Source organism: Nerophis lumbriciformis, linkage group LG13 (assembly GCF_033978685.3).
Source record: "Nerophis lumbriciformis linkage group LG13, RoL_Nlum_v2.1, whole genome shotgun sequence".
In the NCBI taxonomy this organism is placed as follows: Eukaryota; Metazoa; Chordata; class Actinopteri; order Syngnathiformes; family Syngnathidae; genus Nerophis; species Nerophis lumbriciformis.
Genome location: NC_084560.2, coordinates 29,098,393 through 29,125,886, shown reverse-complemented (window position 1 = coordinate 29,125,886; position 27,494 = coordinate 29,098,393). Strand labels below are relative to the sequence as shown.

Genomic DNA, 27,494 nt, shown 5'->3' with positions numbered 1-27,494 from the left:
GAGCAGCAGCGGTGGCCGCGCCCGGGAATCATTTTTGGTGATTTAACCCCCAATTCCACCCCTTGATGCTGAGTGTCAAGCAGGGAAGTATTGGGTCCCATTTTTATAGTGTTTGGTATGAACTCACGACCTACTGATCTCAGTGCGGACACTCTAACCACAAGGTGAGAAATAATGTCCTGAAAAATACTCGTTGAGGATTGTAACCAGAGGAAATGAACTTCTCATGACAGTGATCTCATGCACATGCAGTAAAAATAGCTTTGGCAAGTCCCGGCAAGCCCAGGGAATGACCCCAATGCACCTTTACTGACACACTGTCCCATAATAGTCCTGGAAGGGAACTGCGGTATTGACCCGAATATAAGAGGGTCATTTTTTCCAGGGCCGCCTTATACTCTGGGTGTTGAAATTTGCGCAGGTGGTGCCAAAAACGACTTTTAACCATGCAAGTCGGAGCTTTTCTTACTGTCACTCGCATGAGAGATGCAGCCACGACACAACTTAAGTGTCTCAAAGGTTGTTAGCAAGTTAGCAAACAACAGAGAAGGAGTCTATGATGCAATTTATAAGATAATGGTGTACATCAGGGGTGTCAAACTAATTTTAGATCAGGGGCCACATGGAGAAAAATCTTCTTGCAAGTGGGCCGGACTGGTAAAATCACGGCACGATAACTTAAAAACAAAGACAACTTCAGATTGTGTTAGAATAATTGTATCTAAGTTATCACAAAACTTTGTGTTGCCATGAGTTCCCGGCGAGCAGACAAAAGCTGTCTTTGAACCTACCAAGAAGAAGGCTTGTAAAACTCCACTGTGTAGGATGGGAAGCAACATGAAGGTGTTCTGTTTCTTTCATGTATTGTAATCCGCGGAAATATTTTGTTTTGACCCAAGAACTACAAAGCGGAGGGGAAGAAGGGCCCGACTAACCTAAAGGCAACCTCTTCTTTGAACTGTTTACGACCTTTTCTTTGAACCAACCTTTTCTTTGAACTCTTGTAATAAAAAGGTGATGGCTGTTTACGACCCCCGTCCCTTAGAAACAGCTGTTACCATGTAATCAGGGAAAGTCCAAATAAAAGAGGAGGCGTACAATCTTTCGCCAGAGCGTGGTGAGACTGTAGTACAGTCCAGACGTCTCCCCTCAATTGAGTCAAATTTAATTCTGTCTCTGTTTAATTCCTTGCTTCTTGTCTTGTTTAATAGATGTCATCAGTGTTTGAACCTGACAGGTTGTTTTCTTTGTTTAAAAATAGAACAAGCACATTCTGAAAATGCACAAATCATAATGTTGTTGGTTTTTTGTTTTTTTTACACTTAGATGTTGAGGTTAATAATATTCTCTTTATTTGTCTTTATTTATACTTTTTGAATAAATTATGTGACAATGTTCATCAGTCAAACCATTGGTGTTAATTTTCCATCTATCAAGGTAAAAAAAGGATATCAAAATCAAATTACAGGATGGTATTTATGTAGTTTGCTCATTTTCCTCGACTGGTGCACAAACGTGTTTTTTGTGTGTGTTTTTTTTACATATGTAGCATCATCTACAAAGCTATTCCGACATCTAGTGGACACATTTAGAACAGCAGTTTCTTTCATTCAAAAATTTCGGCTCATTTTTATACTCGGCAAACTCATCTCGCGGGCCGGATAAAACCTGTTCGCGGGCCGTATGTTTGACACCCCTGGTGTAGATGAAGCAGAATCATCAAATACTTGTCCAGCAGCTAAAAAACATTGCAGTCAACCAGTTATTTCAATAATATTGAAAATTATTAATATAGGATTTATTTGTCTTGAAAAACGAGGGGTCGTCTTATGTTTGGGTCAATACAATAACAGGACTTCCACCACCCACAGCATGCCTTCTTTTAATAGGAAGGTGTTATAAATAGATCATGAGGTCACATGGAAAGATCATACAGTAAAATGTCATTCAGACTCTGATATTGTTTTGGATGCTAATTCAGAGCAGGTGGAAGTGTCCCATTTCCTCAATCCAAGGCAATAAGCACAGGGGGAGAAAGGCCAGGCCAACTTTGGACTAATCTACAAGTTTTTTCTTGTAAATTCAATTGTTCAGTCATGTTGGTCTTTATCAAAATGCTGGCACTCGCTGCTTTCTTTGGCCCTATGTTGGCCGAGCACAGACATTGAGTCAGCAGCGCATGGGATTCTTTGTTCATTCAGGTCAAGTGAATGATTTGCAACAAAATGACTCGTTTGTTACACTAGTGTTTGGCTGTACGATGACCGAGTATGTTCCTATAAGCTGCTAATTTTCCCCCCACACGCTTTCAACCCTGCTGCAGCTAAATTATGGATTTTACGTCTTCACGTTTTTTTACACGTCGCCAATAAATTTAGCCTTGTCACATCATACCAATTAAATTGCCAAACGGGTCACGGCCGGGTGGATCAATGATATCGTTCCCATGAAATCAAGCGCACTCACGCAATCATCCAGGCGTGGCTCGGTTGGTAGAGCAGCCGTGCCAGCCACTTGAGGGTTCCAGGTAGAGCTGAAACGATTCCTCGAGTAACTAGAGAAATTCGATTACAAAATATAAATCGAGGAATCTTTGCTGCCTCGAGGCGTCGTTAAGTTTATTTTACGGCATTTTGCCTCGTTTAGTTATCAGTAGTCAAAGCTCATGTTTTGCAAGGACTGTTTAGGTATTGCACAGCGTGTTTACGTCACAGATCATACGCCCCCTGCACTGCACAACACCGCTCTTTTAAATACGCTGTGAGCACACCTGTTTTTACTAGCACACACAAATTGGCACAATCATCCACGAACGCATTTCAGCTGTGCGTGTCAGCCTTCAATAATGAAAACAAGAGTTTAGGAAATAAAAGACAATTAGGCCAAACACAATTGAGGGCACATCTTAACGTGTATTTATAAACCTTAATTAAGCAAAAATAGGATTTATTCGATTACTCCATTAATCAATCGGGATATTCGATAGCTGCAGCTCTAGTTCCAGGTTTGATCCCCGCTTCAGCCATCCTAGTCACTGTCGTTGTGTCTTTGGGCAAGACACTTCACCCACCAGTGCCACGCACACTGGTTCAAATGTAACTTAAAGATGTAGATAATGGGTTTCACTATGTAAAGCGCTTTAAATCTCTATAAAAAAAGAGCTATATGAATATAATTCACTTCACTCACCCTCTTCTCTGGAGAAGACACAACAAAATGCACACATCGCAGCACCAAAGTCTAAGGCAGGGTAAGGGAACCTATGGCTCTTGAGCCAAATGTGGCTCTTTTGATCACTGCATCTGGCTCTCAGATGAATCTTAGCTGACATTGCTTAACACGATAAGTAATGAATAATTCCGCTGGTAATCACAGTGTTAAAAATAACGTTCATAAATATATAACATTCTCATGCATTTTAATCCATCTATCCGTTTTCTACCGCACCCGTTCAAGAACTCGCATTAATGGTATTTTATTTATTATTGGTTAGCTTCAGAAAAACAATGTTATTAAAAATAATAAGAGACTTATACTCTAAAAATGTTGGTCTTACTTAAAAATGCACACATTTAGTTGTATTCAGTGTGAAAAAATATTATATGACTCTCACGGAAATACATTTTAAAATATTTGGCTTTCATGACTCTCTCAGCCAAAAAAGTTCCCGACCCCTGGTCTAAAGAGTTTGAACCAGACTTCGGAAAAGGAGAAAACGCTGGAAGAAGCAGCCCTGATTCCACTCAACTCCGACACCGAAAAAGATGACTCGGCGGTAAGTGGAGGTAATGGACAATTAAGGCTGCAGCTAACGATTATTTTTCTATCGATTAATCTATAGATTATTTTTTCGATTAATCGGTTAATCTATAGATAATTTTTTCGATTAATCTATAGATTATTTTTCCTTTTACCGATTATTTTTTTTATTTAAAATGAAGATGAAAAAATAAATGTAGGCCAGTTTTTTCAAAAGGCATGGCTTTTATTTACAAAAAAAAAAGTATGGCCACTCAGTCAACATTGACAACAACATGACAAAATATTCTGTAACAATGTAAACATTTAACAAAATTAAAAGTAGCTTATTTGCTTTTAATGTGCAAATATAAAAGTAAACATCCAGTGCAAATCTTAATATTCTGCAATAGTATAAGCATTTCAAAAGTAAAAGTATTGCTTATTTTGCTTTAAAATGTGCAAAAATAAAGATAAACATCCAATTCAAAAAAGTGCAAAACGGAAATATTCTGTAACAACAGTGTAAACATTTCAACAAAAGTAAAAGTATTGCTTATTTGCTAAAATGTGCAAAAATAAAGATAAACATCCAATACAAAAAAGTGCAAAACGAAATATTCTGTAACAACAGTGTAAACATTTCAACAAAAGTAAAACTTTTGCTTATTTTGCTTAATAACACAACAATGATAGTATGATTAAATTGAAAGTTAATTGTTCGTTTGTACATAGTATACGTAATTGTTAATGTTGTAAAAGGTATTTGCACAACTAATTAACGTTAGCGTTAAAGAGGAGCGCGTCTTTGTAAACACTGAACAGGCACGCCAAACGCTCCTCTCAGAGCGAAACGGTGCTTTAGTTTATGAATTTACAACGCAGATACAAATGACACATTCATGTTTTTGTGTAATGATGACAACGTATACTCACGCGGACGATTGACTAGTTGATGGTGATGGCAAGAACGCTGCTGTTGTGCTGCTATGATAGGCCATTTCCGCTCGACACAGTGTGCATACAACAACATTATTAGCAGAGGTGGGTAGAGTAGCCAGAAATTGTACTCAAGTAAGAGTACTGTTACTTTAGAGATTTATTACTCAAGTAAAAGTAAGGAGTAGTCACCCAAATATTTACTTGAGTAAAAGTAAAAAGTATGTTGTGAAAAAACTACAAGTACTGAGTAACATACACACACATATCATATATATATATATATATATATATATATATATATATATATATATATATATATATATATATATATACATACATTGATATATACAGTATATAATTTATATTTATTTATTTTGCCGTTTTTGTTTACATGTTAAAGGTGTTTTAATAATTATACATGCATGTTTAACATATAGATTCCTTTCTTTCATGAAGACAAGAATATAAGTTGGTGTATTACCTGATTCTGATGACTTGCATTGATTGGAATCAGGAAGTAGTGCTGGTAACGTCCACGTTTTCAAATGGAGGAGAAAAAAAGTTCCTCCTTTCTGTCTAATACCACATGAAAGTGGTTGTTATTTGGCATCTTATTTGTCCAGCTTCCATATTCGTTTTTATACACTTTACAAGAAATACATTGGCGGCAAACTCCGTAGCTTGCTAGCTTGTTTGCGCTGGCTTTCGGAGACTCTTATTTTGAAAGCGCAGGCGCGATGGAGCGGGACTTTTATTGTGAAGACAGGAACTGTGCAGTCAGTCTTTACGGTTGAAATAAAAAAAGGGTCTTTTTTCCTTCACACTTTTGATCGATTGATTGGAACTTTTATTAGTAGATTGCACAGTACAGTGCATATTCCGTACAATTGACCACTAAATGGTAACACCCGAAGTTAGCTCGGAGCCAGTCAGGTCATGTGACCCCTGGCTCTGTTTGATTGGTCCAACGTCACCAGTGACTGCATCTGATTGGTGGAACGAAGTGAAACGTCACCAGTAAGGCAGGCACTATGAAGGTCTGTCTGACAGACCAAAACAAACAAAGCGTGCATTAACAGATCGATAAAAATTAGTAGCGAGTAGCGAGCTGAATGTAGATAAAAGTAGCGGAGTAAAAGTAGCGTTTCTTCTTAGGCCGTTTATTGAAATACTCCCACACTTTTGACGACTTTTGGCGTGCTTTTTTCCCCTCGCTCGCACCGCTCGCATCGTCTGCTTTGCGCTCCGCCATGACGGTAGTGTGACGTAAATATGCGACGCGTCGACGAACAAAAACGTCCTCGACGTATTTACGTAACCGATGACGTCGACTACGTCGACGCGTCGTTTCAGCCCTATGGACAATACAAAGTGGGAGCCAACTAGTGGTGGAAATCTTTGGGCACCCCACGATTCAATTTGATTCCAATTCTTGGGGTGACCATTCAAAACAATTATTGTAATATATTATTTGTAGGACTGTCAAGTGATTCTTTTTTAATCACACTCTTAAACTATGATGATTCATAATTAATCCCAGGTTATTATTTGCTTTCATAAATTAAGTACCCCAATATTTGGATACAAATGCAATTTTGTAGTCAGAATGTTATACAGGAATGTTTTTTTTATAAATGTTTTACTGAACTGCAAGGCATTAATTTACTCAAAACTTGGTGACAGCAAGTATTGTAAGAATTAAGTGCACATTTTGAAAGTCTTTGCAATAATATAGCAAACAAGGTACAGATGTACAGTATATTAATAATGTAATAGAAACAACCATAAACAACTTTACATAGTGCACCATTTATATCTGCATTTACTCTTCCTTAGTTTAATCCGTTGTTTAAACAAACAAGTTTGTTTACCTTTTTAGATGTCGTTAATGGCAACGTTAACAACATCAGTGTGGCGCGGTTGGGAGAGTGCAGCAACCTGAGGGTTCCTAGTTCGATCTCCAGCTTCTACCAACCTAGTCACGTTTGTTGTGTCCTTGAGCAAGACACTTCACCCTTGGTCCTGATGGGTCGTGGTTAGGGCCTTGCATGGCAGCTCCCGCCATCAGTGTGTGAATGTGTGTGTGAATGGGTGAATGTGGAAATAGTGTCAAAGCGCTTTGAGTACCTTGAAGGTAGAATAGCGCTATACAGGTATAACCCATTTACCATATCTTGCAGCACTTGGTCTTCACAGATGTTAAGTGTCCTACATGTGGTGGTTGGTTATTTAAAAAAGGCAATGTTTAATTTATCTGTGGTCAATGCAGGTAAACTCAGTTTGCTATCTATTTAGCATTCATGCGAGCAGGTTCATGTTTAGCTTAAAGATGATACACTATTTTAAACTTGATGTGCGCCGATAAGAAAGTTTGTCGCTGGAATATCAACTAATTACCTCAGTTTTATCTAAAGTCCGTCTGAGTTTGTTTTGAAGGGCACAGACGTGATCAATGCCTGTGTAATGCACGCCACTTTCCGACGGTCAAGACAAACACTGAGATTAATCTTCATTCAGATAACACTTTTTTTTTTTTCCATTAATCACATGTTAACATTGACAGCCCTAATTATTTGGTATTTAAATTATAATAAAACCTTTTCGAAACAGGTTACAGCTTACAAAAGCTCCTATTGGCTGCTGACGTACAACTTATACGTGCAGTGATGGCTGATAAATCGTCTTTTGATTTAAAATGTTTGATTTATTTTTTTATTGTATTTACAAAAATCACAGAATGTTAATCAAGCTAATGAAAAAAAATTAGCAATGCCAACCCAGTTCCAGCTTTAGTAGTGAAGTGAATTATATTTATATAGCGCTTTTCTCAAGTGACTCAAAGCGCTTTACATTGTGAAACCCAATATCTAAGTTACATTTAAACCAGTGTGGGTGGCACTGGGAGCAGGTGGGTAAAGTGTCTTGCCCAAGGACACAACGGCAGTGACTAGGATGGCGGAAGCGGGGATCGAACCTGCAACCCTGAAGTTGCTGGCACGGCCGCTCTACCAACCTTTACAACACTTACGATAGAAATTTACAAAGCGATTGAGACATACAACCATAATATTGATGCTTGGCACTCAGCATCAAGGGTTGGAATTGGGAGTTAAATCACCAAATGATTCCTGAGCGCAGCCACCGCTGCTGCTCACTGGTCCCCTCACCTCCCAGGGGTGAACATGGGGATGGGTCAAATGCAGAGGATAATTTCATCACACCTAGTGTGTGTGTATGACTATCGTTGGGACTTTAACTTTAATACTAAAATAAAAAAATTAAAAAAAATTTATGGAAGCAACAGTATCAATAACAGTTGTTTATTGGTTGTAATCCGGAAAATTGGTTCTTAAAAATAAAACAAATTGAAAAAACAAAATCTATTTTAATCAATTCTCAAAAGTTATTATTCAGTTTGGAATCGGGATGAATAAAAATCACGATATGGATGTCAATCATTTTCTTCAGCATCCCTAATGCCAACACAATCAAAAAATGTACCCCACTATCCGAACACTTGGCCCCTAATGCAAGTAGACAAGCCGCAAAAAAACAGTGGGTCATGCCTCCTTTTTGGCATTGGTCTCCAAAAACTAGCCAACTTGCAGGGATCCAAACAGCCTCTTTCCATTCAAATAGTGTGTAATTCAGTCTCATGGTGAGTCAAACCGATGGCTTGCCTCATAATCCCACCCCCTCACTGCTCCTGTCTGCCCACTCAGCTGTCTGGCCTACGATATCAGCGCAGTGAAACGCAATCTATCAAAGCAAACAGACCCCTTTATAATCATACATGGCCCTCACCAAAGGATTTTCACAGGGGGAAGTACTAAAATCGTGAAAAAAAATAAGAGGCATTGTTAGGATTTGTTATTGCTGCAGGGCTTCATACTTTCAACACAGTCAGTGAGCTGTTTTACATGATCACAGACTGGAACAAATATTACTACTGTATTTTTCGGAGTATAAGTCGCTCCGGAGTATAAGTCGCACAGGCCAAAAATGCATAATAAACAGTGTTGGGTTAGTTACTGAAAAGCAGTAACTAGTTACAGTTACTAGTTACTTCATTTCAAAAGTAACTCAGTTACTAACTCAGTTACTTACACCAAAAAGTAATGCGTTACTGTGAAAAGTAACTATTTAGTTACTTCTTTTTGTCTTTTTTTTTTTTTTTTTTTAGAGCTCCCATTAATGCCCTTTTAGCCTTCATTTCAGTACTGTTATTGCACTGGAGAATAATACAATGTGTTGATCAACTTGACACGCATTTGCATCACTGAACTCTGCTAAGCAATGTGGTCTACATACAACACACAAAGACAAAGATATGTTACAAAGACCAATTTGTTTCTGGCCAGAACAAATTGACAAAACTATTTTAAATAGCTGCAACATAACGTACATAAGTAACAAACAGCATAATAACAGCATAGATGTAAACCAAGAAAGGCACACACTACATACACAAAGCCTAACCAGGCATTTTCTTCCTCAAGTAATTCTGATACAAAATCATGTCTGAAGCCCAGAAGACTCTCCACATTTCCCCAGTTTTAGTTTAGAGATAAGGAAAAATTGGCCTGGCCCACTAGGATCCCTCTTTATGTTTGTGAACTTTATAGTCTATACATTTAGAGTGATGTGATAATCAAACACTCTAGAAGTCTAGAATGAAAGAGTATATAAGAGAATTGACAGCAACGTTCCCTCTCAGGAGCGCGCCTGTGCAATTGTGCACTGCTCAAGCGTCCTCTGCGCACGGCAAATCTATGCCACGCACAAAATCAAATAAAAAAATAAGCGCATAACAATTTTCGACACGACACGGACACGACAGAGAAAACCGTTTTCGTCATCATTGTTCAAATATTGTAACGTCTGTCGAGACGCTTTGAGGACATGAATTCCATCCATCACTTTACTGAGCAAAACTCTTTATTGTCGGCCATAAACACATCACCAAAACATTAGTAAAAAAAATGATATCTAGCAAAAGTGGTCATTTTCTGCAGTACAAACCAGACCAAAAGTAACTTTGTTTTATCAACAGCTGCCGCTCGCTCTTTCTCACGTGCGCCAACACTTTCACATATGGCACTGAGCCAGTGATGCGTTTACAGCCACACAAAAAGTCGGATAACTCCAACACCACACATAAAGTGTAATTCCAGGTCGTTACACTATGATTTACCAATCAAATGTGTGCTTATTCTAGTGTCATTTATTAGGAATCTTAATTTATAAATATTAATCATTAAATGCTGTAAGTATATTAAATAAATACTAATAAAAATATATTTTTTACAAACAGGAAGTTGCAGGAATGTACACATGATCCCCTGCTTATATCTCATTGTGCAACATGTGAATGTTTTAATGGGAACTAAATGCAATGTCTGAAAGGGGTACCAATTATTTCCAAAGCAGGACCTCCACCCAGACAAACAATACAAGTACACAGTTCATGAAAAACAATATTTGTTGTTATTGTCATTGTAAGTGGGCCTAAACACTTATATTGGAAATGGAAATGACTGCTATCGTTTGATTATAATAATAAGAGAATGTTGTCTGTCTATCTGTGTTGGCCCTGTGATGAGGTGGGGACTTGTCCAGGGTGTACGCTGCCTTCCGCCCGAATGCAGCTGAGATAGGCTCCAGCGACCCCGAAAGGGACAAGCGGTAGAAAATGGATGGATGGATGGAGATTGAACTTGTTATTTAGTCAGATTTGGGACAGGTGTGCTGCTGGTGTAGCCACAGTGTGCACTTCTAAAGTTGCTCACATGGGCTCCACTCAATGCTCAGGGAGTTTTTGCGTTTGCTCACACACATGAACTATTAGAGGGAACATTGATTGACAGAGTGTGTGTGCCTTCAGCGGTGAATGATGAGAAGAGGCAGAGTTAATCCTTAAGTGGTGGAGGTGAAGTGGCATCAGAATCTCTATCTCTCTTTACTAGCTTCGTCGAAGCATGTTGCTTATGTAGCTTGTTTCAGCAGATTTGAATTGCTGTTTTGGGCAGTAGATGGGATCTTTGATCCAAAGCACAATTTACATTTAACTAAAATGTTCTTTTCTTTGTGCTCGACAAAAGAAAAGTAGTGAAAATATCTCCATGTTAGCAAACTCGACTTCTGGCTCCGCCATGATCAGACACGCCCCCCCCCTCTCCACACTCACACGCACACACACCCACACAGAGCGCATGTCTCTCTCTCTTCTCCGGCTTGAGAGACAAGAAGAATCAGAACGATGACACAGCAGCGCTCCGATAAAACACACTTTATACTACATAAAAAGTCACGTAAAATAAAGCAGTAACGCATCATGTAGTAACGGTAACTGAGTTACTGAAAATAAAAAATAATGCGTTAGATTACTAGTTACCGCCGAAACTAACGGCGTTACAGTAACGCGTTACTTTTGTAACGCGTTAGTCCCAACACTGATAATAAAGAAGGAAAAAAACATATATAAGTCGCACTGGAGTATAAGTCGCATTTTTTGGGGACATTTATTTGATAAAAGCCAACACCAAGAATAGACATTTGAAAGGCAATTTAAAATAAATAAAGAATAGTGAACAACAGGCTAAATAAGTGTACGTTATATGAGGCATAAATAACCAACTGAGAACGTGCCTGGTATGTTAACGTAACATATTATGGTAAGAGTCATTCAAATAACTATAACATATAGAACATGCTATACGTTTACCAAACAATCTGTCACTCCTAATCGCTAAATCCCATGAAATCTTATACGTCTAGCCTCTTATGTGAATGAGCTAAATAATATTATTTGATATTTTACGGTAATGTGTTAATAATTTCACACATTAGTCGCTCCCCCGGCCAGACTATGAAAAAAACGGTATATTAAAAAGGTATTATCAGTACAGTACATGATTGAAAAGTATTACATTAACAATAGGTTTCATATTGTGACTGTAGCCACTGGGTCATGATCGTGTAAGAAGCTGAATCTAAAAAAAAACGGAACCGCCAAAGACATGGGTTGACTTCCAAGCTGATTAAAAAAAATAGACATACAGTCGTGGTCAAAAGTTTACGTACACTTGTAAAGACCATAATTTCATGGATGTCTTGAGTTTTCAATCATTTCTACAGCGCTTATTTTTTTGTGATAGAGTGATTGGAGCACATACTTGTTGGTCACAAAAAACATTCATGAAGTTTGGTGCTTTTATGAATTTAGTATGGGTCTACTGAAAATGTGACCAAATATGCTGGGTCAAAAGTATACATACATCAATGTTAATATTTGGTTACAATGTTTCTTGGCAAGTTTCACTGCAATAAGGCGCTTTTGGTAGCCATCCACAAGCTTCTGGTTGAATTTTTGACCACTCCTCTTGACAAAATTGGTGCAGTTCAGCTAAATTTGTTGGTTTTCTGACATGGACTTGTTTCTTCAGCATTGTCCACACATTTAAGTCAGGACTTTGGGAAGGCCATTCTAAAACCTTAATTCTAGCCTGATTTAGCCATTCCTTTACCACTTTTGACGTGTGTTTGGGGTCATTGTCCTGTTAGAACACACAACTGCGCCCAAGACCCAACCTCCGGGCTGATGATTTTTGGTTGTCCTGAAGAATTTGGAGGTAATCCTCCTTTTTCATTGTCCCATTTACTCTCTGTAAAGCACAAGTTCCATTGGCAGCAAAACAGACCCAGAGCATAATACTACCACCACCATGCTTGACGGTATGAATGGTGTTCCGGGGATTAAAGGCCTCACCTTTTCTCCCTCCTAACATATTGCTGGGTATTATGACCAAACAGCTAAATGTTTGTTTCATCTGACATCACATGGACAAAGACAAGACTTTTTCAGTATTCTCTGCATTTGACCCATCACCCTTGATCACCCCCTGGGAGGTGAGGGGAGCAGTGGGCAGCAGCAGTGGTCGCGCCCGGGAATCCTTTTTGGTGATTTAACCCCCAATTCCAACCCTTGATGCTGAGTGCCAAGCAGGGAGGTAATGGGTCCCATTTTTATAGTCTTTGGTATGACTCGGCCGGGGTTTGAACTCACAACCTACCGATCTCAGTAGTACAATAAGTTCCCTGGAGTTCACATATCATGAGGGAAAACTGGAATCAACCGTGAAAACATAACCTGCCTGACAGTGTCAGTCAAAACGGATTATCTGGCTCCACACACAATTTTGATGGAGCCCAACTGACACCTGTGCAAGGGTGCCTAATAAAGTGTCCAGTAAGTACACTGTAGAGCTACATCACATTTGCAGCAAGTAGTCAGCCCCCGCCATACACACACTTGTGCGCAAACACACGCGGTCTGAATAAGCCCATCTGTGAGCTCTTGTGAAACAAAAGCTGAGTTAGTGCTGGCCAGTGATGCTTGCCTGCGGAGTAAAGACAACACACACTCCCTTTTGTATGTGTCCTTCCTACTTCCTTACATTACATCTTTGTTTCGTCTTGCTACATCCGATTGCCAGCATCATGCAACCACACACCGTCAAGGTCCTCTGAGAGTGAGATGATTTCCCCAGCTGACACACACACACACACAAAACACACACAGCCTTGCAGGCTTTTTGGAAAAGAGAGAGAGAGAGAGAGAGAGAGAGAGAGAGAGAGTGTGCGTGTTTGTGTGTTAGAGGTGGAAATATTTGGGCACCTCACAATTCAGGAACTACGATTCGATTAAAAATCGATTATTGATGCATTTTTAATTAATGTATGTTTATGCAGTTTTAAGTTTATTTTCGTTTCAATAAATAAGCATTTATCACTTGCAACTTTAAAAAAAACCCTATTCATTTGGAATAAGAAAAAGGTACATTAATTCCCTCATTTGTTAAATTAATGTAAATGTGTGCAAAACTGGACCCTACGTGCCCGATAGTAAAGGAGCTCATCGAATCTCTCAGTAAGGTGGCTTGCTGCAGCCACATTTTAGAACTGTCTGCATTACTTTATTTACAATAAATCCATAGACTATCGATTATTGACGTTTACTAATCGATTCTAAAGTAGCAAGAAACAACATCCATAATGAATAAAGCAAAACATGTTTTAGATCAAAAATCACTTCATGTTCTCTACTGATCGCTGGTGTTACCTTATCTGAGTTATTGTGTAGAATTATGGGGAAACAACTACAAATGTGCGCTTCATTCACTAACTGTGTCACAAAAAAGATCAATTAGAATATTACATAATGTTGGATATAGAGAACATACAAACCCTTTATTTATTTAAATCACAATTATTGAAATTCAACGATTTGGTGCATTTGCAAACAGCTAAAATTATGTATAAAGCAAACTATAACCTGCTACCCAAGAATGTACAACAATTCGTCTCAACAAACGAGGAGAAATATAACCTTAGAGAAAAATCTAATTTAAAACATTTGTATGCTCGTACAACACTTAAAACCTTTAGTATATCTGTATGTGGAATTAAATTATGGAATGGATTAACCAAAGAAATCGAACAAAGCACCAATATGATTCAGTTTAAGAGACTGTTCAAACTACAAGTGTTCACAAAGTACACAGAACAGCCGTTTATTTTTTTTATTGAGAGAAAGATTATTTATGTATTTAATATTTGTATGCTTACTATGGTATATTATTTATCTATTATTTATTTGTTCACTGTTCTGTTACAGAGAACAAGGAAATTGGATAAAATTACTATGGTATAAAAAGGGGTAGGATTGAATAAGCTCTGCTTCTTCCTACTCCCTTTCGGACGTGCTGTAATGAAACAACTGGAATTGTGTGATGCATTACATTGTATTGCATGCATGTTCCAAATAAACTGAAACTGAACTGAACTGAACTGAATTCTATAAACCATGTCCGAATTGCGATGCATCTAAAAATGTATTATTTCCCCCACCACAAGTGTGTGTGTGTGTTTTGCTCTTTTTGGTGTTCAGTTTGCCTGACGACACACGTGCAATATCTAAAAAATCAAACATCATCATGCAAGGCAGTGAACACAACAAACACTTTTTAAAGAGTGTCAGTTGCATTGTGGACATGTTTAAGGACAAAAAAGAAGAGAAATTAATCACTGGCAAGCCTGGAAAGTGACTTCTTGAAATTTGACGTAGAGCTAAATGAAAACTAAAAAAAAAAATCGCCCGCGGACACAACACACAAACATACCTTACTTACGGTAACGGCGCCTGTTTTTACTTCTCGATGATTACTTTCCAGCCAAAGGGGGAACATCCAATGCGGTGAGAGAAGAAGCACAACTCTCTGACTCCAATCCTCTACTGACAACACATCAGAGGGATAGATAGACTCTGAGAGGAGAGACAAGGGGGAGGGAGGGGTGTTAAGGGGAGTGTGCCAGTTTGGGCGGACTGATGGGGGTGGGGGGTCGTGGGGGTGGTTAAAAGTCATGAGAGAAGAGAGAGAGGAGATTGGAACAACAGTTAACTTTATAAGTATGTGTTGTGATATACAGAAGGAGTATTATGACCACACTGGAATTAATAATGTTAATAATAATATTAGCCAAAAAAGTCAGACAATTTCCGAGAAAAAGTCAGGATATGTATCCGGCGCAAAAATTCTGCCAAAAGCATTCATGCGATTGACTGGCTGTGGCAACCCCTGACAGGGAAAGGAGGAAAGTGTGTAGGGAATCCAAGAAAATGTCATCATGAGAATAAATGGAACATAGCAAGGTTGTCAATGTTTTTATAAGAATGAAGTGTGATTTTCATGACAGAGAAAATATAATTTTAAGAGGAAAAATATCTGGGATGAAAGTTATACTGTAATAATAGACAATGATAATATAGAAACAAAGTAACACTATTTGAATGAAAGTCTTGTTTTTTCAAGAATACAGTGGAAATTAGAGTGGCTATCGTTGCTTTTAGTAATTGAGTAATCTGTTGATTAGTTAGTTTGATTAATCAGACAAAACACACATTATAGCATCAATGCATATTTTAGGGTAAACTATTTTGTTGCTTGCCATAACCTTCAAAGTTACTTAGGGTTGCACAATTTTGAGAAAAAAACGAGTTGAGATTTTTCTCTCCAAAATTGCGATTCCATTGGCAATTTTTATATTTTATAAATACATAAAACGGCAAAAATAAGTGAATAATGTTACATGTTACATTCTTGTCTGAAAGTGCCACACGCTAGAACACAATATAAAATAATTCACTTAAAAAAATATTTGGCTGTATGCAGACAGACTCAGATACAGGTAAAAGCCAGTAAATTAGAATATTTTGAAAAACTTGATTTATTTCAGTAATTGCATTCAAAAGGTGTAACTTGTACATTATATTTATTCATTGCACACAGACTGATGCATTCAAATGTTTATTTCATTTAATTTTGATGATTTGAAGTGGCAACAAATGAAAATCCAAAATTCCGTGTGTCACAAAATTAGAATATTACTTAAGGCTAATACAAAAAAGGGATTTTTAGAAATGTTGGCCAACTGAAAAGTATGAAAATGAAAAATATGAGCATGTACAATACTCAATACTTGGTTGGAGCTCCTTTTGCCTCAATTACTGCGTTAATGCGGCGTGGCATGGAGTCGATGAGTTTATGGCACTGCTCAGGTGTTATGAGAGCCCAGGTTGCTCTGATAGTGGCCTTCAACTCTTCTGCGTTTTTGGGTCTGGCATTCTGCATCTTCCTTTTCACAATACCCCACAGATTTTCTATGGGGCTAAGGTCAGGGGAGTTGGCGGGCCAATTTAGAACAGAAATACCATGGTCCGTAAAACAGGCACAGGTAGATTTTGCGCTGTGTGCAGGCGCCAAGTCCTGTTGGAAGTTGAAATCTCCATCTCCATAGAGCAGGTCAGCAGCAGGAAGCATGAAGTGCTCTAAAACTTGCTGGTAGACGGCTGCGTTGACCCTGGATCTCAGGAAACAGAGTGGACCGACACCAGCAGATGACATGGCACCCCAAACCATCACTGATGGTGGAAACTTTACACTAGACTTCAGGCAACGTGGATCCTGTGCCTCTCCTGTCTTCCTCTCCAGACTCTGGGACCTCGATTTCCAAAGGAAATGCAAACCAAACCATGTCATGTCATCTGCTGGTGTCGGTCCACTCTGTTTCCTGAGATCCAGGGTCAACGCAGCCGTCTACCAGCAAGTTTTAGAGCACTTCATGCTTCCTGCTGCTGACCTGCTCTATGGAGATGGAGATTTCAAGTTCCAACAGGACTTGGCGCCTGCACACAGCGCAAAATCTACCCGTGCCTGGTTTACGGACCATGGTATTTCTGTTCTAAATTGGCCCGCCAACTCCCCTGACCTTAGCCCCATAGAAAATCTGTGGGGTATTGTGAAAAGGAAGATGCAGAATGCCAGACCCAAAAACGCAGAAGAGTTGAAGGCCACTATCAGAGCAACCTGGGCTCTCATAACACCTGAGCAGTGCCAGAAACTCATCGACTCCATGCCACGCCGCATTAACGCAGTAATTGAGGCAAAAGGAGCTCCAACCAAGTATTGAGTATTGTACATGCTCATATTTTTCATTTTCATACTTTTCAGTTGGCCAACATTTCTAAAAATCCCTTTTTTGTATTAGCCTTAAGTAATATTCTAATTTTGTGACACACGGAATTTTGGATTTTCATTTGTTGTCACTTCAAATCATCAAAATTAAATGAAATAAACATTTGAATGCATCAGTCTGTGTGCAATGAATAAATATAATGTACAAGTTACACCTTTTGAATGCAATTACTGAAATAAATCAAGTTTTTCAAAATATTCTAATTTACTGGCTTTTACCTGTATTTTGTCTACATCATGCTCTTTAAATGAAGAAATAAATCATTAAAACTATACAGTGTTTATAATGTAATGTAATGTAATAATGCAACTAACCATTCAAAATTATTTTAAAATTGTATTTCTCATTACTGTAGAATTGTTTACCATTCCGTATTTTCCGGACCATAGGGCGCACCGGATTATAAGGCGCACTGCCGATGATCGGGTCTAGTCAGGTCGTTTTTCATATATAAGGCGCACCGGATTATAGGGCGCATTAAAGGGGTCATATTATTTAATTTTTTTTCCAAATGTAAAACACTTCCTTGTGGTGCTTCTTTGGTCAAAATGTTGCATAGATTATGTTTTACAGATCATCTTCAAGCCGCTTTCTGACAGTCGATTCAGGATGCGCCGTTTTGTGGGCGGTCTTATTTACGTGGCTCACCTTCGGCACCGTCTTTTCTCCGTCATCTTTGTTGTAGCGGTGTAGCGTGCAAGGACGGGAGTGGAAGAAGTGTCAAAAGATGGAGCTAACTGTTTTAATGACATTCAGACTTTACTTCAATCAATAACGGAGCAGCATCTCCTCATCCGTGGCTCACTAGTGCAACAGCGCCGGAAATGTGTCCTGTGAAAAAAAGTTCGACCGGAACTCTCTAATAACTAAAGGTCCTTGGGTGAATAATGTAAACTCACTACACCGGTATGTTTTAACGCTTTCATGGCGAGTTTATTGACAGATAAGTAAGAACTTTACACTACTTTATATTAGAAATGGCAACAGCGGAGGATGAGTGTCCCATAACAAGAAGATAGAGAAAAAGAAGAAGCTTAAGGACTACGACGTCGTCACCGACTACAAAGGCGGACGTGCGCCGCACATTTTCAGGACTTATGCAGATCCCAAATACAGATCAGCAGGTACCAGAAGGTAATAAAAGTTGCTTTTGCATAATAATGCCAAACAAAACACCAGATAATATGTCTTACTTTATAAACACACACCATAATAATACTCGTACGTTGAAGCACAGTACAATCCACCAAGCGGTGCGGCTTCATAGCTTACCAAAGTCGCACTAAAACATTTTGATGGATGTTGGAGCACCGTGTGTAATGTTTTATATTTTCAATGGAATATGTAAAATTTTGGTGTTGTTTACTTAAGTCATATTGCAGTCTACACATGTCTCTTGTGTGACTGCCATCTACTGGTCACACTTATCATTTGACCATGTACCAAATAAAATCGCTTTGAGGTCGGTAAGCACAATCAAAATTATTCCGTACATTAGGCGCACCGGGTTATAAGGCGCACTGTCGAGTTTTGAGAAAATGAAAGGATTTTAAGTGCGTCTTATAGTCCAAAAAATACGGTACTGTCATTGGAAGGTTAATAACTTTTTTACCCTAAATAAATAAACTAACAAAAAATAAAATGGACTGATTTCTGTAGGCAAAAATTTTACCTAAATAAATATTGTACATCTTAAAGTGCATTTTTTTCCTAGTTTGAAAAATGAGGTTGGACGTTGTCTTTTTGTTTGTTGCTATCATGTGATCGCAGCATTTTCACTCGTTCGTCCGTGTTGATGGGCTCATATCACCCATCCTATTTGTAGATTAAATATTCCCACAACGAGACCTTCTGCTTTATATTCTCAAGTTTTTCCTCCTAATTTATGTTACTTAGCAGCACTTCTCACTGGCGAGTCGCGAGGCTCTCTGTACTGTGAGTGTGTTGGTGGTGCCCGCTCTCGTCTCTGAGGGGTCACTGTTCAGCTAATTCCACTGCTAGATACAAAGGTCCTGGGTTCGATCCCCGGGCTCGAAAAAAAAATAACTTCAGCCTCTTGCTGTTAGTTACCGCACTAATTAAAACCTCGATGTCTATTTGATTTCGATTAATCGTGCAGCTCTACTTACACAAACGATTAATCAAAGCAGCAGAATATAAATCGAAGCTTTTTTCTAATCGATTTGATAAATTGATAAATTGTTGGAGCTTTAGTGAAAATATTACATTCAATATGGAATATTCATAGTAACTAGGCGTGCACTATAAATATCGCACAGATAATTATCAGGACCATATGAGGAAAAACGACGTCCGACCGATAAATAATAAGAAAAATAGCTCTAGTAAAAACTTTAATGTACTGTTGGTGGGTTACAGTGCATAAATCAAGCGCTCCTTTTTTCCTACCTCGTGAAAAAAGAATCTGCGTGCTGTGTGCACCAAATGTTCTGCAAACATTTCCCGAGGACGGAAAAAAAACATTAAGCTTCAACACATCAAAACCTCATCAGCCGCCTGAAACGCCAGCCTACAACATTAGTTTGAAAGTCTACAAAGACTCTTACTGCTAATGAAGCTGCCCCAAAATCAACCGGAAAGAAAGACGTGCACAAACGACAGTTAAATATAAATTCAACAAATAATAGATAAATATAACTTATCGGGATTGGTCTCAAGAAAAAAAAGTTATCTGTATTGGTATCAACTTGAAAACGAAATCCTTCCTTACTGTAATTTAGCCTTATTTGTTCAAGTTAAACAAAAGTTAGGAGAAAAACTGGAATTAGGCAATATAGTGCTACAAAAATATTTTTATTTGGTTTTCAAGTTAGATACATTTAATTTCTCTCAAGGGATTATATGCATAAGTAAATAAAACAAATACAATTTGAAACAAGTGAAAGTGTTTTTAAAAGGATCCAAATTATACTACTACTAATAATAATATTGATGATATCATTTGATAAAGCGCCTTTCAAGATACCCAAAGTACTTCACAGTGAAACCTAAGAGATAAAGTAAGAATAATTTATTTTTAAAAAGTTGTTGATAGGGGAATAGTGTTGAAAGTCATAATTTTAAGAGAAAAAAGATTCAATATTACAAGGAGAAAGTTGTAATATTGTGTGATAATCACAAGGAACTGGGGCTGGTTTGGTTATGATAAAAAAAAAAGAAAAAAAGAAAATGTTTTTTAAATTTTTTTTAATATTGACATTTGCTCGCCATCCATATTTAAAAATCTAATTTATCATAATATTACAACCTTCTTCCGAGCAAAAATACTGCAACTTTGTTCTTATAATGGAACTTTATTTCTTGTCAAATTACTGTTTTTTATTATAATAATAATACAACCTTATTTCTGACAAAAAGCACTGCAAATAGTGCAACTCTATTTCTTGTTATATTACAGAGTGTTATCTCAAATTTATAATATTTTTCTTCTTTTCTATTCTATTTGTAGATAGGAAAATAACCCTAACCTAAATACAAGTTTAGTGGCAATGTGCGACACAAGACTTAATGTACAATTTAGAGAGAGAGAAAGAAAGAGTGTGTGTGTTGGGAGTTGAGCCAAACAAACAGTCAAACAATAGACTGAAAGGGAAGTAGTCTGGTTAAAACAGAAAGGAGGGAAACAGGAGCAGCGAGCAGATGTGCAGAGAACGAAGACGGTCCAAACCAACCCCCTCCAACTCCAACCACCACCTGCAGCTGCCAGCCTCCTTGCCCACTCCGCTAATCCCCTTAAGACTTTCCCTCATGCTACCGTCCTAACTGCATATGGTGGCCACCAGCAGGACAAACACAGCCTGGAGCAAGGACACCGTAAGAAAGTAGTGGAGGTCTGTGTGTGGATGCACGCATGGATGGAGCTGACGTGGTTTGTTCTTCTACTGGCAGTAGACTCTTTATGTCAACACATTTTCAACCAGCAATCAACAACTGTGCCAAACTGGGCTTTCATTTGATTTGGTCTGCTGTCATTGTTTTTACATTCTATTTGCACTTCACCATTACTATCTATTTTAACACAAGATAGTATTTTTTTCATTCGGAAAAAAGTCTGAGAATGTCAGATCGTTTTGTGTTCAGCGTCTACAGGTTTATTAGTGCAAACCGATAAATAGTAAAAATAAATAGTAGCTTGCCACCTATAAATTGACACATAAAATCTGTCATAACGCATGTCAATATTTGAAAAAATACAATGAGGCATGAAGTACCTTACTGAACCGAATATAAGATAGTATTATTTTTCCAAGAAAACAGTCGTGAGGCTGCTTTTAAACTTAAGCCGGCTAAGGTTATACAGGGTATATGCCACCTAACCTTATCCTTGTCCACACACAAACAATGCCGTCCGCCGGCGCAACGCGACCTAGTACGTATGCGCGGAAAATGCGCACGTCTTAGTCACCTCCAGTGTTGCTTTGTGTGCAAGTTCTTAAACTAAATTGAACTTATCTGAACAATATCCAGTGTTGTGGTAATTCAATTAACTGGAATCCAGTGTACTGTGGGGCCCTATTGTAGTGAATCCCACCTGAGTCATCATAAATGAATCAAATATTTAATGGACATGTGAAAGTAAACAATGTGATAAAGAACATTTTACATCAATCAAACTAGGGATCTAGATATCTGGTCAGGACACTCTTCACTCTTTTGCCTTCACCTTCATTGTCCATTCGTTTTTGTTGACTTTATATACTCTGGACCTAGACGTTGAGTCCGCGATATACATGGTGGACAATAACTGATACGGTCTGCTTTGCCAGTCCAAATGCATTCGCTGTTTTTCGTAGTCTTCCCTCGTTGGCCAGGTAATACAAAGCACACGCTACTTTTTGGGTTGGTGGTAGCGGGGGTGTATATTGTAGCGTCCCGGAAGAGTTAGTGCTGCAAAGGGTTCTGGGTATTTGTTCTGTTGTGTTTATGTTGTGTTACGGTGCGGATGTTCTCCCGAAATGTGTTTGTCATTCTTGTTTGGTGTGGATTCAGTCTGGTGTATATTTCTAACATTGTTAAAGTTGTTTATACGGCCACCCTCAGTGTGACCTGTATCGCTGTTGAATAAGTATGCATTGCATTCCTGTGTGTGTTCACCTGTATCGCTGTTGAATAAGTATGCATTGCATTCCTGTGTGTGTTCATACAGAAGCCGCACATATCTTGTGACTGGGCCGGCACGTTGTTAGAATGGATGAAAAGCGGACGTGACGACAGCTCATAGCGGACATTAAAGGCAGTGTCTTTAAGGCACGCCCCAAGACTGTGGTCCGGGTGGGCTACGAGATATAATGACTGATGAACACCTTCGTTCGATAATGAAGGTTGCCTCAGTTCAAAGCCTGAGTCCCGACATTAATGAACTAGTATCCAAGAAAAGATGGCAGGTATCTGGCTTGGGCATATCAGATTACATCAGTGTGTTGCAAACTGAGCAGTTTATAGTCCTGATTCGTTGGTTTATTCATTGTTATTTTATTTTCAAATTTATTAGCCTGTGTAAAAAGTTAATGTTGATATTTACCTCTTAAGGCTGCAAATAGAAAAGAGGCATTCATTTTTTTATTTAAATTGTATTTGATATGCCATTGATATTTTTGAATTATTATTATTATTTGAAACTCGATTTTGCATGTCACTATAAAGTTATATAAGCCTTGCTTGTTCAATATTTAATGCAAAACTTGTTTGGGTCCCTATTAAAAGGTTAATTTGTTCAACCTTGGCCCGCGTCTTTGTTCAGTTTTAAATTTTGGCCCACTCTGTATTTGAGTTTGACACCCCTGATCTACAGTATTAGTTATTTCACTGATCACACTTATCTTATATTTGTGTCAATGCGGTAATTCCTTTTTTGTCGGTGTCTGCCTGTGAAGTCTGCCAAGCAACAACTGCTAAGTGACCAGGGTGGAAAAGAATGTGAGCAATCCTGCTAATAGTTCAAATGTTATTTAAGTTGTGACGTTTTCTCATCATAAATCACGTGGACTACTGCGTGTTTCTGTGCATGGCCGTTGGGAGTGGGACTTCACTTAAAAAGCACATAGAAAGTAAGTAAGTTGTTGTTGTTTTTCTGTGTAAGGTAAGAGTTGGAGGGCATGGCATGAAATGCCGTCGATATTTACGAAAAAAATACTCACTCAACCCTGAAGTAAGTATGCTGTCTGGCAAAGCTTTCACCTGCAGGAAATAAAAAAAAATAGGGGCACTCATTTAGCTAATGGAAAAGGCTAAAATGTTAACATGTAAGACCAGAGCTGAACTTTTCAATCTGTTTTTTATGTCCTTACGGCTTCATCATGATTGCATTTCAGGACGAGGCTCAAGCGTTTAAATTATAGATCAGCTTATATTATTCCGACCGACCCCGTTAAAAAAACTGAATAAAAGCTCTCACTCTGCTTCTCAGATCAAGAATAAGCAAGTAAGTAAGTGAGTACATTATATTTATAAAGCACTTTTCACAGATAAAATCACAAAGCGCTGTACAAAACATAGGTGAAGTAAAACAACAATTCAATTAAAACAGCAACATCATAAAAAGGATACAAAGTGGATTAAAATTGATAGTTAAAAGGTGCATTAACTAAAAGCTTTACTAAAAAGAGAAGTTTCAAATGTTTCTTCAAAGTTTCAACATAGTCAAGCTCATGGAGGGACTGCTGAAAATTGTTCCAGAGTCTGGAGCTATAGCCTAGAAAGCCAGGTCTCCATGGGTTTTAAAAACGAGTTTTGGGGATCTTTAGAAGATCCTGGCCTGAAGATCGGAGGCTGCGCCCTGAAGAGTAGGGGCATAGCAAGTCAGTGATGTACTGAGGGGCCCCATCATGCAATGCACGGAATGTCAGGACTAAAATTGTAAACTCAATGCAAAATTTAACTGGAAGACAATGACGACTGGATACAATGGGGGTAATATGGGCTGTTGTGGGTGCACCGGTTAAGAGTCTGGCAGCTGCATTTTGTACCGTCTGAAGTCTCTTTAACGTTGACTTGTTGAAAAGAGTGAAAAGAGAGTTGCAATAGTCAATACGAGATTAAATGAATGCGTGAATGATCATTTCTAGATCCAATTTTGACAGCAAATTTCTCACTTTAGAACTATTTCTGAGATGATACAAACAGACTTTGGTCAGTTGACGACAGTGACCCTCCAAATAATAATAATAATTAGTGTTGTCTTAAGCTCTCAAAAAGCGAATAGCCTGGGTCACCCCGTTTTTGTTTCTGAAATAAATCCTCAGGATTGTCCTTAAATGATAAATCCGAGCATTGATGCTGCCAGTTCGGCTGCAGAGCCCTGGATCAGCGTGATTACCTTGGGCTGAGGGCAGCAGATCAAAGTAATCCCTAAATACGGGTCGATGTGTAGTAAGGCATTGGCTTTAAAGCCACTTGAGTACCGCATTTCCTTCAATAATTCCGCAGCAGATTCATTTTACCACGGCCAAGACTGGCTAAATAGTTTTTTATACTTTTAAATAAACTTTAATACACTTTGATGCATGTTTTGCACCTAAACGGAAAATGGAAAGAAATTGTTAAAAAAAAAAGAAAAGTTTTATAGTGCAAAATAAAAAAAATTTAACATAACTAAAATATAAATTTGCATATCCTCCTGACACATCACAGGCCGTGTTTCAAACCCAGTACAACTACTTACCAGGCCAGCTCTAACGCAGAGCACCACGGGGGTGAAAATTTCAAGGGAAACTGGCCATCCTATTCTTATCAGTGACGGAGCAGGAAGGGGCTATAAATATGTTAGCAGAAAAATGTCATATGAAGTGCCCTGTTATTCAATAATTGACATTTTACATGTGCTTACTCACACAAAACGCCTCCATCGCAGATGGCGGAGCCCTACTCAAAGCCGGTGATCGGCGTTTAGAGAGGGTTGGACGAGAAACGATTCAACTAACCGTGACACTGGGACAGGGGTCAGCAACCCAAAATGTTGAAAGCGCCGTATTGGACCAAAAATACAAAACAAAAATCTGTCTGGAGCCGCAAAAAATTAAAAGCCTTATATAAGTGTTATAATGAAGACAACAGATGATGTAAGTGTCTATATTAGCTATAATAGCCTACTATCAAAGGCTGACGCAAATTTTCGTTGACAGAAATGTTCTATTTTAATTCTCATTCTACACATTTTTGCAACATTGGGAAATCATTAGTAAAATGGAGGCTTCTCACAGGATGAGATAACTTCTGGAAATTACTGGCTCAGAATGGCCAAAGGTAAAGATGTGTGTGTCCAAGTTTAAGGAAACGGCAGGCTGTCTTCTTCTAATGGATTTATTACAATCTTTGCAAGCTGGGTAACGTTTGCTGTGGTCTGGAACAACATGGCACACAAACAACTATCAGAAATGCAGCCAATATTACATACAGATAATGTGTCATGAGACATGCAAACACAAATTAAATACACAGAGGACATAAGTAAAGGGAATTAAATGAGCTCAAATATACCTACAAACGAGGCATAATGATGCAATATGTACATACAGCTAGCCTAAATAGCATGTTAGCATCGATCAGCTTGCAATCATGGATTGACCAAACATGCCTCTCAGCACTCCAGCAAATCAATAAAATCAACAAAGCTCACCTTTGTGCATTCACGCACAGCATAAAACGTTTGGTGGACAAAATGAGACAAAGAAAGAGTGGCATAAAACACGTCTTTCTGTGGCAGCATCGGAGAAAGTTCTACATGTAAACAAACTACGATGAGTTCAAGGATTGCTGAAATTAGTAGAACAAAAGGGTGCTTGCCAAATACTGTCATAAGTGAAGCATGTATAACAAACAGTGGGATTTATAACAATTAGGAATGTTTGTGTCATGTTCGTTCTCCTACAGAAAATATATTAAAACGCATGCGGCTCTAGAGCCGCGGGTTGCTGACCACCGCGCTAGGAAATAAGTTTGCACTTGCTGCACGGCTGTAAGACAACGCTGATGTATGCTTTTGTTGTTGTATGTTTGACGGGTTGTTTATAAAGTCAGGAATAAACAAACTGTTTAAAACATCTGTATGTACACACAACATTAAAGGCATTCAATGTATCTCTATGTGAACTCAAACTATAGAATGTAATTAGTGAGGATCATAAATAATATGCAAATATGTATTTAGTTTAAGGAACAGTATAAGCACATGCTGTACATAAAGCAAATGTTAGAGAACAGTGCCTGATATATCAAACATTTAATATTGGCCAGGTGTTGGATTAAATAAGCTTGCCTTATTCCTACACCTTTTTAGATTTGTTGTGTTCTTGTCTATTGTATTCTGATCTGAACACATTGAATTGTATTGTACTATGTTGGTTGCGCATGCGTATGGCTTAACCCGCAATAATCATTCTTTACAGTTAAAAATGTAAGGCTATACGCCAGAGTACCAAAGCAAGTGAATTTGAAACATAATTATGTACATAAGTGACATCTTGCTACATAAATGACATTTTTTAAAAAAAGCTTTTAATGCATTATTAAACTAACACGTTGAGGCGTAACTTTGACAGCTGCGCGTGCGCAAACATCCACAATAGCCTCGATACGTTCAACGATCAATTCGACACACAGACGAGCATTCGTGACGTGAAATTTTCCGAATTACGAATAAAAGATACTGCAAACACTCACCAGTGGTTGGAATTCCGCCTTTTAATCGAGCGCCGTGACATGATTCGAATATGAATTTCGACCTGATGTCATTCACCTGCGGTAAAATGATGTCACGTGACATTTTTGCGACAGTGACAGCCTTTAATTGATCGACCTGACATACGGTAGCTTGTGCTAGGAAATAATAACATCGTTTTGAGTTTAAAAAACACACATTTTTTGTGAGATTTTTTGTTGTTGTTGCGTGGTTTAAATATATTATTCAATCATCCGTGAGATGATTGAATAATATTAGGAACATATGTCCTTATAATGCAGTGTACTGAAATTTACAACCACCATAATAATAATATAATCCATCCATCCGTCCATTATACCGCTTGTAATTCAAACAAATAACAAATGAATAATTATTATGCTGTTTTTTATATACAGTACCATATGTTGGCCTTAATTTAATAGCCTGTCTATTTTAATAGTCACAGGTTTGACACTGATTACAGTTAGTGTGGTTCTCACAACCCATGTGCGTGTGTGTGAGTGTGTTCTTGTATTTCTAC

At 38.2% G+C, this 27,494-nt stretch overlaps 1 protein-coding gene across 3 annotated transcripts in view; it reads right to left on the bottom strand.

The window, feature by feature from the left end:
- myo16 (myosin XVI) overlaps positions 1–27,076 on the bottom strand; it is a 257,282-nt gene extending 230,206 nt beyond the window's left edge. Inside the window, exons 1-3 of one of the 3 annotated variants that reach the window (XM_061971135.1) lie at positions 26,953–27,040; positions 23,433–23,472; positions 14,862–15,004 (exon numbers count right to left, since the gene is read on the bottom strand). Coding sequence is in view for 1 of the 3 variants with exons in the window: in XM_061971132.1 (XP_061827116.1) it covers positions 26,953–27,055 (103 nt within the window). In the remaining 2 variants the exon portion in view is untranslated. Of the gene's footprint in view, positions 1–14,861; positions 15,005–23,432; positions 23,473–26,952 lie in introns of all 3 variants that reach the window. The other 2 variants (XM_061971134.1, XM_061971132.1) reach the window with 2 other exon arrangements.
- Positions 27,077–27,494: the final 418 nt, after the last annotated feature.